The sequence below is a fragment of the Eriocheir sinensis genome, unplaced genomic scaffold, assembly GCF_024679095.1.
Source record: "Eriocheir sinensis breed Jianghai 21 unplaced genomic scaffold, ASM2467909v1 Scaffold49, whole genome shotgun sequence".
Lineage (NCBI taxonomy): Eukaryota > Metazoa > Arthropoda > Malacostraca > Decapoda > Varunidae > Eriocheir > Eriocheir sinensis.
Window position 1 is genome coordinate 664,013 of NW_026111820.1, and position 15,292 is coordinate 679,304.

The 15,292-nt window shown below is 43.6% G+C and overlaps 1 protein-coding gene and 1 pseudogene across 2 annotated transcripts; both read left to right on the top strand.

Annotated features, from left to right (window-relative positions):
- The first annotated feature begins 7,857 nt into the window (after positions 1-7,857).
- LOC126992568 (uncharacterized) lies at positions 7,858-9,937 on the top strand (annotated as a pseudogene).
- Positions 9,938-10,150: 213 nt separating this feature from the next.
- LOC126992567 (uncharacterized) lies at positions 10,151-11,064 on the top strand. Of its 2 annotated transcripts, none has more exons than XM_050851380.1 (3): positions 10,151-10,340; positions 10,429-10,599; positions 10,675-11,064. In XM_050851380.1, exons 1-3 carry the CDS (start codon positions 10,211-10,213, stop codon positions 10,953-10,955), a joined length of 582 nt encoding a protein of 193 aa, XP_050707337.1. In that variant the 5' UTR covers positions 10,151-10,210; the 3' UTR covers positions 10,956-11,064. The 2 variants fall into 2 exon arrangements, with proteins under 2 accessions (XP_050707337.1, XP_050707338.1); XM_050851381.1 differs by having other exon boundaries at positions 10,477-10,599.
- Positions 11,065-15,292: the final 4,228 nt, after the last annotated feature.

Here is a 15,292-nt window from a genome sequence, read left to right on the forward strand (position 1 = left end):
GAGAGACCTACAAGTTGTAGAAAGTGGGTCAAGAGTGATGGTGTAGCGTCTCCCGTGAGTTGGGAAAGCTTATCTAAGTTAGAACACTTGAATCGCGTCTCCTGTACGTGTACACTCTGCATAAAAGCGATGATAGGTATCATCTTTCGCTCTCTAGGAAAGGAAATGGAGGTTTTCAACAGTTATCCTCTCCTTTTACTCGGCGGAAAACACATGACACTCATCAAAGATTTGGAAAGCTATTACAAGAAACTGACTAGACGTCCCATGAAATCAGATCAACAATTTTGCACCATATGTTTCAGCAGTCTCCCACGTACAGTGAACTTGCGCGATCACCATTGTCAGTGCAACTTTACCCAAACACTGCTTTTCCCTGATAATCATGAAAAGATAACTTTCCGAAATTTCGCATATTCATACTCTCCTTCCCATACGTGTTTCTTTGATTTTGAAACATATTCAACACCGCGTGAGAAGGGCTGTGTTATAGCAGAACAAAAAGCCTTAGGTTATGCCTATCTCATTGTTGACAGACAAGGCAATGTAGTAAAAAAGGACAGTTATATAGGAATCGATGCTGTTAATCATTTCATAACTAACCTCTCGGATGTCTGGCGTCGTATCAAAGTCACGACGGTAACGTACCCCATACATATGACCGACGTGGACGAAGTCCGTTTTCAGAGACAGAATCAATGCGAACTTTGTTTCCAGTCTTTGATGAGAAACATCCACCCCACAGACATCATGATCACAGTCTCCCTCGTCATAATTACTTAGCAGCATATTGTTCGCGCTGTAACTTGCAGTGCAGAGATATGAGACGTTATCTTATCACCTTGGCTCACAATATGAGTTTTGATGTCTCTGTCATCTTGAAAGAGTTCAATGAACCGGAGAGTGTCGTTAGTATTATATCTAAATCGAGTACACAGTTGTTTAGAGTGAGAATTGGTGACCTACAGTTCCAAGACACATTAAGTGTTATGGGAGACAGTTTGAAGAAGTTGGTAGAGAGTCACGTAGCAGCCGGTTACAGCACCCGTTACGCGCATGAGATGGTTAGTTATCTCCCCCAGGACGTGAGAACTCGCGTGTGCACACACAAAACAGTTTTTGTGTTATGAATACATCAACAAATTAGAACGGTTGAAAGAGCTGCGATTGCCACCTCGTGAAGCTTTTCGCGATTCCCTGAAACAGAAAGACTTATCCCCAGAGGAGTATGAGCACGCCCAACGCATCTTTAACAGCACCTCCTGTCGGACTTTAGGTGATTACGTCAAACTGTACTGTGAGATCGACGTTGGTTTATTAGCTGATGTCTATATGAAATACAGGTCATCAATGCATGAAATATATGGTCTAGACGTGGTGCATTATGTATCGCTGTCGTCTTATGCTTACGACGCCTTTTTAAAATCAACGGACATCAGCCTTGACCCACCCCACAGTCCTGAAATGTATCACCTCGTCAAAAGAAATATTCGAGGAGGGTTTGTAACCTGTGTTCGACCATTCATGAGAAGCAGTCACGCGGGAAATGGAGGACCTGGGACGTATATATTTTATTTAGATTTTAATTCTTTGTATGCAGCAGTAATGTGCTCGCCCTTACCGGTGGGGATATCAGGAGACTCAGTTCTGGGGAGATGGATGTCTTTTAGAGACTGGGATTGCGAATCATGCAACAGATGGCGACACGGGCTACTGGCTTCATCTCGACACTCTCAATGTATCCGCCGATGTAGCTCGTGCCACAGATGAGTTTCCTATGTCTCACCCACATGAATATCACAGAAGACATGCTCTCCTCACAGTCAGCGATTATTAGAAGCGGAGGGACGCAAGCTTATCAAGAAAAACAGAAAATTAGTAGCATCTCACCTCGGATTGAAAGATCATTTAATCAGTCTAGACTTACTCCAGCTGTTGATGTCTCTGGGTCTCGAAATTCAATGCATTCACGGGATATATAGCTACCGTCAGTCACGCTACCTTAAGCCTTTTATAGAAAGAAATGTTACCCAGCGGAGTCTGGAAACGTAAAATTCGGAGTCGCATTTTCAAATGATGTCAAACGCAGTTTACGGTCGTACACTGCTTTCAGAGGTAAGGTATGGAGTACAGCAGAAGTATGTCACTAAAAAGAACACCTTTTTGAAATGCGTAGCTAACCCATCCTTTAAAGGTGTTTATCCCCTGGGTGATGAAAGGGTAATCTGCATGAACAAGAAAAAGACTATACGGATAAGACAGCCTAATTATGTAGGTTTTCAAATATTTGAGATGGCGAAGAAGAAGATGTACTCATTTTGGTACAACGTGATCAAGAAACACTACGGTGACCGCGCCAAATTGGCGTACGAAGACACAGACAGTTTCATATTCAGCTTAGAAATCCATAAGAATCTAAATGACGAGTTGAAAAACGGTAAGCTTGCGGAGTACCTGGATACTAGCAACTTCCCTCATGATCATCCCTGTTTCAACGGGGAAAGAAAAGGAAAATTAGGACTTTTAAAGTCAGAGACTGGAGCTCAACTCATCAAGGAAGTTGTGATCCTGAAACCTAAGATGTACTCCGTGTTTATGGAAGACGAGAGTTATATAACCCGATGTAAAGGTATACCCGGATGTCACCAAAGACAATTAACACATAAATCTTTCAAAGACGTTCTGAATGGCGAGGCTGCCAGACGTGGAGTGTTATAAAATTAGGAATATCAAAGGACAAATATCTACAACACGGATAAAAAAGAAAACCCTGTCAAGGTTTGATGATAAACGTTATTACGTCAATCAAAACGTCACTCGTGCGTACTACCACCCCAATAATGAGCAAGTGACAGAAGAAGAAGAAGAAGAAGAAGAAGAAGAAGAAGAAGAAGAAGAAGAAGAAGAAGAAGAGGAGGAGGAGGAGGAGGAGGAGGAGGAGGAGGATGAGGTAGGTCGGGTGAACACAGCATTATGGCGAGCGAGAGAGACATTATCGGATCTGTATTTTACTGCAGAAACACTTCACACTCAACCGCACAATGCAAAGAGACAACGCACTAATACTATGAATTAATATTAAGAGACGTGCAATAGAAGAGGTGTCATTCCAATGCAGCAAACCAAACACGAACCTATGACGTGATCATTGGGAAAACGGTTGGAAGAGGAACAGCTGTGAATGTACACAAGTGTCATCTACATGATCAGGGGGAGGGGGATGGGGTAGGTGTTATCGATTTAACCGTTGGACGGTTAGAGAAGGGACAGATGCAAAGCAACTCCTGTTAATAATAAGTATGTATGTATGTATGTATGTATTGTTATATACAATAAATTACTGTAATTTGTTAAGGTTGTTTTAGTATACCTCAATAACAGTCATGGATAAGACGTTCCGCGAAGAGAGTCTGAACTTATTTAGACAGCCAGCACGAATTATTATTGCCGGATATACAAATTCTGGAAAAACGCATCTGTGCACTAAAATTGTTGAGAAGTATCATGAGGTGTTTAGTAGAATAATAATATGTGGTGTTACTTCACATCCACTGCAAAATAATGGCAGTATTAAAGACAAACTCGAGTTACACAAAGATATTATCGACCCCGCCGATGAAATCACTCCATATACAGACCCCCAGGCACACAGTCTTTTGATATTAGACGATAATTTTCTATCCTCAGCCAATTCTCTGGCGGTTGTAAACAGTTTTATCAAGGAAGACATCAAAATCTTTCTGTTATATTTATTTTACTAAATATTTTCTTCCAAGGCAAGTTCGCCTGAAGTATTGGCTTAAATACTTCCCACTATATTCTCATGAAAACAGAGATATCCACCAGGTGCAGTGTTTAGGAAGACAGATCTTTGGACGAGAACGTGCAAAAGCTTTTGTGGAAATTTATAAAATACTGTTCTGAAACAAACCCACGGTTATCTTCTATGTGACTTGGCACCACACACACCTGAAGAACTACAGCTGCGTACCAATATCGTAAACGAGGGACTGTGTGAAAAGTCTTCCTGTTATGAATACTACTGACATATTGAATGATATTTATCACGATGTTAATAACCCAGCCGGTTTAGGGGGAGTACGTCAGTTGTACAAGGAGGCGAGGAAACGTAAGAAGAACATAACATTGCGTGATGTCAAAGATTTTCTTCAGCAAAGTCGTACATACACACTCCATAAACCGACGAGAAAACGCTTCCCCGTCGAAAAATTCTCGCCCCAAAACCCTGAGTCATCATGACATGTGACCTAGGAGACTTTTCCGCCCTCCAAAAATTTAATAGAGGTTTCAAATATATATTATTCTGTTTGGATGTCTTTAGCAGGTATTTACAAGTGGCACCTCTTACCAGTAAATCAGGACAAAGTACACTGTCTGCGTTACAGTCCATTTTAGAGACAGAAGAATCTAAAGGTACAAGTCGCCTCTTTACAGATTTAGGAACCGAATTTTATAACAGACGAGTGAAGGACTATTTATCGTCGAAACGCGTGTTGTTATACTCAAATTATTCACGCGAAACGAAAGCATCTCTGGCCGAGCGGGTTATCCGTACCATTAAAACCAAGATTTATAAGTATTTAACTTTACACAATACGCTAACGTACATTCATATCCTCCCGTCCCTGGTGAATGCATACAATCGCACACCCCATACCGGTTTAGGTTTGCAACAAACCCCGAAACAGGTACATGAAATACGTAACCTGTCTCAAATCAAAGCACAGTTTAAACGCATGTATTTAAACCGTCCCACTATAAAGAATCGCGTCAGTTCTGATTTGACGGTGGGAGACATAGTACGTCTACAATCGGTCTCACGAACGCAGTTCAAATTTAATAAGGCTTACACCGTCAACAATACGGAGGAGTTATTTAAAATCACCCGTATTGATACATCCCAAACAGTTCCTACGTATTATTTAAAGGATTTGGAGGGTGAAGAAGTAAAAGGTGCATTTTACCGGGATGAACTCATTAAGTCTTCCTTACCGGAAACTTATCAAGTTGATATTCTGAAGACTAGGACTTATCGAGGAAAGAAACAATACAGGGTACATTGGAGGGGTTATCCTAGTAAATTCGACAGTTGGATAGATGCTTCTGCTTTGCTAAGGTATGACGCAAGAACCCCTTATTCTGCAGCATAAAGACCTGATTTTTCTACTCAGTCAGTTATCCCCCAAACTGAGAAAGGATCTGATAAAAGGACTGAAAAAGAAGGAAATTGAATGCATATCTGAAATTTTCTCTAATTTTTTAAAAAAGCGACTGACGGATAAGACTAACGTAATAAACAAATTGAAGAAATTTAGGAAAGACATTCGTGCAGTGGCCTTAAAAAGACTCCTGTCTTTAAAAAAAGCAATCTTACTCTCGCAAAGAGGGGTAGTATTTTGATGACTCTTCTACCACTTGTTACGTCGGTGATTTCAGGTTTACTGCCAAAATGAAAGAATATTGCCTTGTTCCAGTGTCCATCGCTGAAAATACATGTACAATACGAACGCTACCGCCCCTGCCGCCGTTTCTACCGCTCCTGCTCCTGCTGTCGTCACTACTCCATCCGTACCCCCGCGTCTAAGTCACAGATCTTCTTTACCTTCGCGTACAAATCCACCGCTAGACGACTTGATTCGTGTTGCGGTGAATCCCGCTTATCGGGAATATGGAGTATCGCTCATGAAGTTACTGGATGGAAAACCTAATATAGCCTGGGATGAAAAGGGTAATTTTTTACCGCCCTTTTCCGGTCTGAATATTATACATTTGATTAATAACCTGGGCAATCCCAAAGGTAAATTCTCGAGTGAGGAGCAGTCTTTGCTTTCCATGCTCTTTCGCCTCACTCAACTATCTCCTGATGCCATAAGAAATGTCAGACAAAGAAAAAAGCAACTCGTTGGTGGGTCATGGCTTGCTTACTAATCATATCGGAGATCTACATCGAATACACGACAATACCGGATTACTTACATCTGTCGGGGAGAAAAGATCGATAGGGAAACCTGATTGGATAACTACATCCGTCCGCGGATGAATGGCGACATCTGTTAACCCAGGCGATGGTTTGCAGCTGTCGAGAAATAAAACGATCGTCAGTACTGTTTCCACCACAGTCGCCATGGCACTCAAAACCGTTACTGGAAAGCTCTGCGATGCCGAGTTTGCCAGTCGTAGAAATGTTTTGGTTTACGCTGTAAATGCTATTGGCTGTGACGCGTTTGGTCTCATCAAGGACTTGCATCAAGTGTATCGTCATGAAAGTGTATATAGTCGCAGGAAGCGACTGTACAACCTTTCGAGATCGATGGTAAGCACCCGAGACGAGCCAGGGACCTTGATCGTGCAAGAACCATTGGGAACGGACAAATCTCCGACTCTTATCGCCTGTGTGACGCAGTTCGGTTGGGGAGCATCGATTGAGGACAACGTCAAGGCAATGCAGGCCGCTAACAAATCGCACGACTGGCACTACGTCGAAGGCCTGAAAGAAGACACCAAGATCAATCGCCGACATCATTTCAAGACCTGCATGAAAAAGTTAGTCACGCTGGCCATGGGACATAAGGACATGGAAAAAATTATTATTGCCGAAGGAATGGGTTGCCGTGAAAATTGGATGAGGAGTGGCGTGAATACTATCTGCCTGCAATAGAGACGCTCGCTACCAGACTGGAACCTTTGGCATTCAAACTGTTCTTGTTTGTACACTGAATAAAAGTACTCGAATATTGTGTATATATGTCATCCTGTGTTAGTTTACGAATCAGTTACTAGCTAGCCATGGCGGAGATGAACATTATATATATTTGACTAATTTAGGAACAGGGATATTTTTCCGGATAATAGACCCCATCAATTTGTAAATAGACTTAACCTCCTTTACTCCTTGACCCAAATAAGGATTATGAAATAGCCATGGTGAACTGCTTGTATCCTAAAACGTTTTATAGTATACCCAAGCACGATTTTTCAGCCCGCATTGAAATTTATGCGAGTGCACACTTTCAACCCGATCATACTTACTTATTGTATACTTTCGTTCCCCAGAGCAACATCTTGGCTGGTGATACCAGGTACATGATTCATGTTATCAATAGCGATCTGTCCCTTGCTCTTGCAAAGCTTCTCAAGAGTTACTATACACATTACTTTAAGGGTGAGGAATTCTTATTTAGCTATAATAAATTGTTACGGAGGACAGATCTAATTGTTCGCAAGGGTATCTGCACGAGTGATGATCACTTTGTAAACTCAGTCTTAAATTCGGATTCCGAATGGCACAGTGTCTAGGATTTGCACATACCATGGATTATACTTTTTATGAGTCCGATGATCTCAATGTCAAGAATCTTACATACATACCTGCCCCTTTCCCCACGCCAAGACGGTGGGGTTGACTTCGCCTTGATCTATGCCGATTGCGTAACCCCCACGATGTATGGTGGGCAAATGGTAAATCTATTAGATGCAGTTACCATGGAAGCTGCTGGAGGTAGAGACTTTCGCCAGCTCGTATATAAATCTCTTAATAAGACCTTGATAGATTCGATTTCCGTCAGAGTGCTCGATCAAAGGGGTAAAAGTATAACCTACGGGCGAGGAAAACCATGACCCTTTATTGCATATTCGCCCTAAATAAGAAATAAATACGACACTTTTCGTGAAGATGGGTTATTCATTCACAGACAGTCATGAGGAGTACTTTCATTCCTCCGGGACGTCATGATTTCGATGCTCTTTTAGAGAGTCATGCAAGGTGGTGGATTAGAGGATATTAGGATATTTCTCCGCCTCCCGTTCAGCGAGGTAGAAGAGGAGGTGGAATTTTAATATACTGAGCGGTCTGGCTAAAAAAGCCATCCCTTTTCTCATGAGAAATGTCGCTCCCGAAGCTGTGCGTATGGGGAAAGACGTATTAGGCGATGTGTTAGATGGACGGGATATCCGTCACTCGTTAAAAACCAGAGGCGTGTCGGCTCTGAAAGGCGTTGGACAAAGACTTGCCCGAGGGGGAGGTAAGGGAGTCCGCAAGCGTCAAAGACGAGTCCAAGGCGGGCGCGTCCGTAAGCGTAAGAAAACAAGCAAAAGAAAGACGAAACGACGGTCACGTAAAACATGTTATAAAAGTGACATATTCAACATGAAAACGTTAGTTTAACGTGGAAGATGGCGGAATACGGACTTGACGTACAGGGGGGTGGGACGACCACCTCTCTGCGTCAGTACGCAGCCGCCGTAAGCGAAGGGTTTCCTCGAGTGACGCGTGTGAGACCAGTAGAAAGTTCTATTGCATCTCGAAACAAACTCGATATTTTACCCGTTAATCTTGACGGTTCTAATAATGAGATTAATGATAGTTATATTGAATTTAGGATTCCAGGCGTTCCTGGACAATTTCTGGATCTCAGTACACTCGATAGACATGAAGACGCGCGTGACCAAGGTGGACGGGTCGAAGCTTGGTGATACGGATCATGTGGTTTTGCTAACGGCTTTAGTAATACCCTTTTAAAAATTGCACTTGCTACCTCAACGAACAGATGGTAGAATCCAACGCCCTCTTTAATTATCATGCCTTTGTTAAAATGATAACGTCGATCACCCAAGAAAAGTTAGATTCGATTGGACGTAGTTACTTCTTTTTCCGTGATGATCAGAGTGAAAAGGTATAGTGAACACGTATAGTGACGAGTACTTTACAGGAGCCAATAAACAAGAAAAGGAAATGATTGCCAACATAAAAGCACACGGTCTTAGTATGACAGCACCTTTGCTGTTAGATATTGCGAGTCTAGACGCGTATCTCCTCGACGGCACAGATGTGAGAATCAGGTTGGAATTAGCAAGCAAGTCGTGGATTCTAAACACATCTCAGGATGGAGATCTCTTTAAATTTGCGCTCGAATCAGTAAAACTATGGGTCGATCGCGTCGTGCCGCACGCATCAGCGTTATCGTCACTCAATACTTCACTCGCGTCGAAATCCTTGCAGTATACATACAATCGAACCCTGTATAAAACATATGTCTTAGGAATCAATCAAACGAGTTTGCTGGCCGAATTGCCGTTTGCACAAATCATTCCACAGAATCTGATAATGGTTATGGTTGACATGGATAACATGTCTGGTTCTTACAACAAGAACGGTCTTTATTTCACTCACGCGGATCTCAATCACGCTCATATCACCATTAATGGGTCAACGGCTTATAATATTCATGCTCAGTTTCCCCATCATGTCTCTCGACTCTTTTATTCGACGCTAGAAGGACTTGGCTTGGAAACAACTAACAATCTTACTCTCCCGGCTTTTGCAGCGGGTCGAACCTTATGCGCTTTTAATTTCGTCACAGAAGACGTGGAAAATGGGATTCCCCTCGATAAAAATGGAAACATGCGTATCTCTTTAACTTTTAATAAAGGACACAACAGAAATCTCGTCATTATATTCTTCGCCGACACGACAGGCATAATTGAAATTGACGCGCATCGTCAAGTAACGTGTCAGGTTCGCGCGTAAAATAAAATGAATGCACTGGAAATCGAACGAGGATTAGCGGGTGTACTGGGGGATAAGATTATTTTTTTAGGTTGTCATCCTGAAAGTCATGTCGGTAAGCTGCTTGAACATGCAAAGCAGCAGCTAAAACCCATTGTCTTTATTCTGAACACTCTGAAGGGGGGAGAAGTCATGGGTCACTGGATCGCTATATACATTCATTATGAAACTCAAACACTCGGTTACTTTGACACTTATAACTTAGATCCAAGGTTGTATTCACTGTCATTACATCACTTTATACAAGTACATCCGTATATGACGGTGTATAGATTAGCATATAGATTACAGGGTCTGCAATCCCTTGTGTGTGGCATTTACACGATGTACTTTTGCTATCTCCTCAGTCATCACCCCTTAAACGTGTCATGTATTCCTCCATGCAACCTTTAAGAAAGGACAGCAATTCTATAATGATAAACTTATCACGCGATTGGGATACAAACTCTTTCCATTACCACAATGTGAAACAACATTCTGCTTACTTAGTAACGCAAGGCATTGTCGACGAGAGATTTGCAACGTTATCATGTAAAGCATGGTGCCATGCTAAAGAGAGGGTAGACGCGGGAGAACACCTGGAGGTATGCTAGAGGAACAGCTGCTATCGCAACACTTGCGTGTATGGGTTGCCAATTGGTTTCCATACTGATGCATATAAACCCAGACGTCCACCCACTACAACCGCACTTTACCAGCAAGTTGAAGTGTATACGCAACGTGATGGCTAAACGGTTCTCGTCAACCACGTTCGGTAAGTGACATCAGTTGCTATCTACATGGTTTGTTAAATCATCAATACCGTTTCCTCATTCTGTATTTACTCTCTTGTTTGTTTTCAGATGGTCTGGTAATCAACATTAATTATTACTGTTCTCGCAACTCACCAGATGAAAGCATGATACGAGAAAGTGTCGATGCAGACGCACCGAGCAGGGAGACTGAAGGACGTGGTGCTGTTAAGCACAAGAAACGTATCATCACAGACTACAAAGCACCCCCTCCAAAGATCGGTATGTATGCATCTATATGGAATGATAACTCATCCATTTCTTTAAGGCGTTCGAGTAATTATTACTGTTCTCCAGGTGAAACCGCGAGGCGGGAAAACGCTGACGCAGAAATGCTGAGCATGGCAGCTGAAGGTTGCGAGGATGCTCCATACAGGAATCTCATCTCCCCTCCAAAGAACGACTCCAAGGTACCCTCAGCCGAAATCACCGTGGATTTGACGCCTCCATCCCCTGCGGAGGAGACAAAGGATGACAAGCAGCCGTCAAAGGAAGAAAAATCTGCCTTCAATCCGTCGTTTACACCCAAGATCTTACCTCCATCTCTGTTGAAAAAGAAACGAGTTGCATCCATCTAAATTGCGTGTGTTTGTATGTTATTACTAAGACGTGTTTTTCTTTTTTGCGTGGTTAAATAAAAATTATAAAATGATTCTGGTTTATTTCTGTATCCCCGTTACTTGTTAATAAACCCCTCGACGACGACTGAAAAATCCGAGTGGTATCCTGGGGATTCGAACCCGCGTCGTCCACCACGCGGCGAATGTGAACCCAGTACGCTACCAGTTCGGTCACCGCATACCCTACACCCTACACGCTCCCTCTTAGACAGAACGAGGCATGGCGCAGCCCATGTCTCGCCGCTCCCGGACTCGTCACCTCCCACCAACCGCACCATAGCACATCCCTCGCTCCCTCCCCATAGCATGTCACTGCCGATCCCTCTCTGTCCCGCCCCACGCTCCCTTGACCCGCCAAAACAAGCCGCTATGACATAGGATACTACGGAAGTCTTTCCGCCTCCGCCCCACGCTCCCTTGCCCCGCCAAAACAAGCCGGTATGACAGCCTGCCACTACGGCTGTTTTTCCGCCCCGCCCCACGCGCCATTGCCCCGCCAAAACAAGCCGCTATGGCGCAGGATACTACGGATGTCCTTCCGCCCCCCCACCCACGTGTTTTTCCGCCCCGCCCCACGCTCCATTGCCCCGCCAAAACAAGCCGGTATGGCGCAGGATACTACGGATGTCCTTCCGCCCTCCGCCCCACGTGTTTTTCCGCCCCGCCCCACGCTCCCTTGCCCCGCCAAAACAAGCCGATATAATAGCCTGCCACTACGGCTGTTTTTTCCGCCCCGCCCCACGCGCCATTGCCCCGCCAAAACAAGCCAGTATGGCAATATTATAACTACTGTTCTCAGGTTAATTTGTAGCGTGAAGAGTTTGGAGTGATCAACGTTGCTGAGCTTGTTCAGGTACTTAAAGACTTGTATCATGTCTCCCCGCAGTCGTCTCTTTTCCAACGTGAAGAGGTTGAGTCGCTCGAGTCGCTCTTCATAGGGCTTCGTCCTCAGTGATGGTATCATCTTCGTGGCGCGGCGCTGTACTCTCTCAAGTAATTCAATGTCTTTCCTGTAATTAGGAGACCAGAATTGCACGGCGTATTCCAGGTGGGGCCTTACCAGCGAATTATACAAGGATAACATAACTCCCGGCGTCTTGTATTCGAAGTTCCTCGATATGAACCCAAGCATTGTATTGGCTTTCTTACAGGCGGACTTGCAGTGTTTTGTTTGTTTCAAGTCACTGCTGATGGTGACCCCGAGGTCTCTTTCCTCTTGCACAACATGTAGTGGTTCGCCAGACTGCGATGAAGGATAAGGAAGAGAAAAAAGAGCAACCAGAGAAGATAGGAAGGAGGAAGGGAAGGAGGAGGAAGAGTAAGCGAAGAAAGGAGAAAGGGAAGGAAGGAGGAAGAGAAAGAACAAGCAGAAGGGAAGGAGGAAAAAAAGGAAAGAGAAGAAGAAGTAGTAAGAAAAGAGAGAAGGAAAGGAAAGGAAGGGAAGGAAGAATCAGAGTAAGGTAAGAAAGAGGAAGGAGATAAAGAAACAAATAAATAAAGAAGAGAAGGAGGAGTCGGAGGAGGAGGAGGAGACGAGAGAGACGTAAGATGGAAAACAGAGAGAGGTGATGACCAGAAACAGTGAAACGAAGAGGAGGAGCAAGAAAAAGGCGATAAAAGAGGAGAGGAACATGGAAGGAGGGGAGAGGGCGTGTGAAAGAGGAGTTACAAGAAAACGAGAAAGACACCAACACATAAATTTAATAGAGGGAAGGGAAGGAGGAGGAAGGAGAAAGGAAAGATGAAGAGAAGAAAGGAGAAAGAGGAGGAAGAAGGAAGATGGGAAGGGAGGAGGAAGAAAAGGAACAAGCAGAAGGGAAGGAGGAAGGGAAGGAGGAAGGGAAGGAGGAGGAGGAAGGGAAGGAAGGAACGAAATCAAAAGAAAAAAAGGAAAGGTGAAAGACGAAACGGTAGGGTCCATTTATCTACCATTTCGGGGCTGACACACCCACACCCAGACCCAGACCGAGAAATTCTCTCTCTCTCTCTCTCTCTCTCATTTTACCCTTTTTTCTTTACTCTAATTTCTCCCATCTCCTTTTTTCCGTTTTTTTCCTCTTTATAAACTAATTCCCTATCTGTCTGTCTGTCTGTCTGTCTGTCTTCCTCTCTTTCTCTCACATATCTTTGAGTCCCTGGTTTCTAGACGCCACACTGTAAGTAATGTGACCCCTGCAATGCCCTTCACTTCTTCCTCTACATGCATACCATATCTAACGCCTCTTCATTCCTCTCTCTCTTAAACACACATAAACACCTTGGTTCTTAGACACCATGCTATAGGTTATGTGGCCAATGCATGACTCCACTCCTTCCTTCCTCTACTAAAACAGATCTTTCGGCTTTCCTTCCTCCTCTCTCTCAAACACTCATACATAGGTACCCTGTAGTTCGTGGTTTTTAGACACACTACAGGCGATGTGGTCCCTCTAAGACACCATTTCTTTCTTCCTCTACGAGTCTACACGTTTAACAAATTCTTACACCTTTCCCTTCCTCCTCTTTCTCTCTCTCTCTCTCTCACTCACACACATACACACCCTGAGTCCGCCCGTTTCTCCACACCACACTGTTCGCAGCGCTACCGGAGACCCTCGCGTTCCTTCCTTTTATACCCGCATACGCTGAGTTTCATGATGGCGTATTCCGATCAACGATCGCCTTAAAATGGTGCTGGAAGTAAAACTGAGAACCGCCGTGTGTCGCGCCGCAGCACCGCTCTCTGCACCCGCAACGACGCCAGCTTAACACGGTGCTCCAGGGTCAGTATTCCACCTCTCACGTCAGCTATTTCCAAAGGCCAAAAAGGAGATAATCGGATTTTCATGAGTGTTTCCTTATGTTCAAAATACAGAAGAAGGGTCAAACTACTGCCAGGTTCATTAAACAACCTCTGTAAGTGCCCCAAACCCGTAACGAAAGCCCTATGAAATGTGAGTGTGTGATCCCCGAAATGTTTGAGAATATGGTCCCTGGTTCCTCGCGCTGATGGCAAACCTCACAGATGGATCCTTTCAATTTTCTGTATCTTGGAAACGGAGAGCTTGAGTTTATCCCTCGAGGCGCCACTACCAGCAAACTTAATAAACACAATAGTACACGAACACGCATAATAATACGTGTGAATGGCAAACCTCATTGATGGATCCTTTCAATTTTTTGTATCTTGGAAATGGAGAAGTTGAGTTTATCCCTCGAGGTGCCACTACCAGCAAACTTAATAAACACAATAGTACACGAACACGCATAATAATACGTGTGAATGGCAAACCTCATAGATGGATCCTTTCAATTTTCTGTATTATGGAAACGGAGAGCTTGAGTTTATCCCTCGAGGTGCCACTACCAGCAAACTTAATAAACACAATAGTACACGAACACGCATAATAATACGTGTGAATGGCAAACCTCACAGATGGATCCTTTCAATTTTCTGTATTATGGAAACGGAGAGCTTGAGTTTATCCCTCGAGGTGCCACTACCAGCAAACTTAATAAACACAATAGCACATGAATAGCATAATAATACACGTGAATGGCAAACTTCGTAGATGGATCCTTTCAATTTTCTGTATCTTGGAAATGGAGAGGTTGACTTTATCCGTCGAGGCGCCACTACCAGCAAGCATAATAATACATGAATAGCAACGAAGGATATTAATTCTGATGTTCTGCAATTATGAGGGAGGGGAAGATAGAGGTTAATGGATTACTCCTTTCAGTTTTCTGTAACTTGGAAACGGAGAGCTTGAGTTTATCCCTGCAGGCGCCACTACCAGCAAACGTAATAGTACGTGACTAGCAACGAGATATATTAATTCCGATGTTCTGAAATTATGAGGAAGGGGAGAATATAGGTTAATGTTGTAATATGATCAGGAAAGGTATAAGGATTAAAGGCTGTGGCGAGGAATAACATCATGCACTATAGCTAACATATAAAGCGTTTTTACGTAGATGTTAATACTAATACTCTACAAGGAAGGCGAAAATAGAGGCAAACGCTGTAATACTCATCAGGAAGGGTAAGGATTAAGGGTTATGGCGATGAGTAACACCACGCACTACAGCGTAGCTGAATTTATCCCTCTAGCAATATGTTGTTATAAGGAAGGGGAGGATTTGGGTTAATGTTGTAATACTCATCAGAGAGGGTGAGGATTAAGGGGCGTAGCGAGGAGTAACACCATGCAGTACAGCTAACATTTTATAAAGAGTAGTTACCTGTTTAATATAGCGTGCATGACGGACCCTTCACCTGTTAATTAATATCAGAGCGTGAGGTGTGCCGGCGT

Excerpts from the sequence above, each read along its gene's own strand:
- LOC126992567 (XM_050851380.1), top strand. The coding sequence starts at position 10,211 with ATGGGTTGCCAATTGGTTTCCATACTGATGCATATAAACCCAGACGTC. Across the intron at positions 10,341-10,428 it reads GTTCTCGTCAACCACGTTCG|ATGGTCTGGTAATCAACATT; the intron begins GTAAGTGACATC and ends GTTTGTTTTCAG. Across the intron at positions 10,600-10,674 it reads AGCACCCCCTCCAAAGATCG|GTGAAACCGCGAGGCGGGAA; the intron begins GTATGTATGCAT and ends ACTGTTCTCCAG.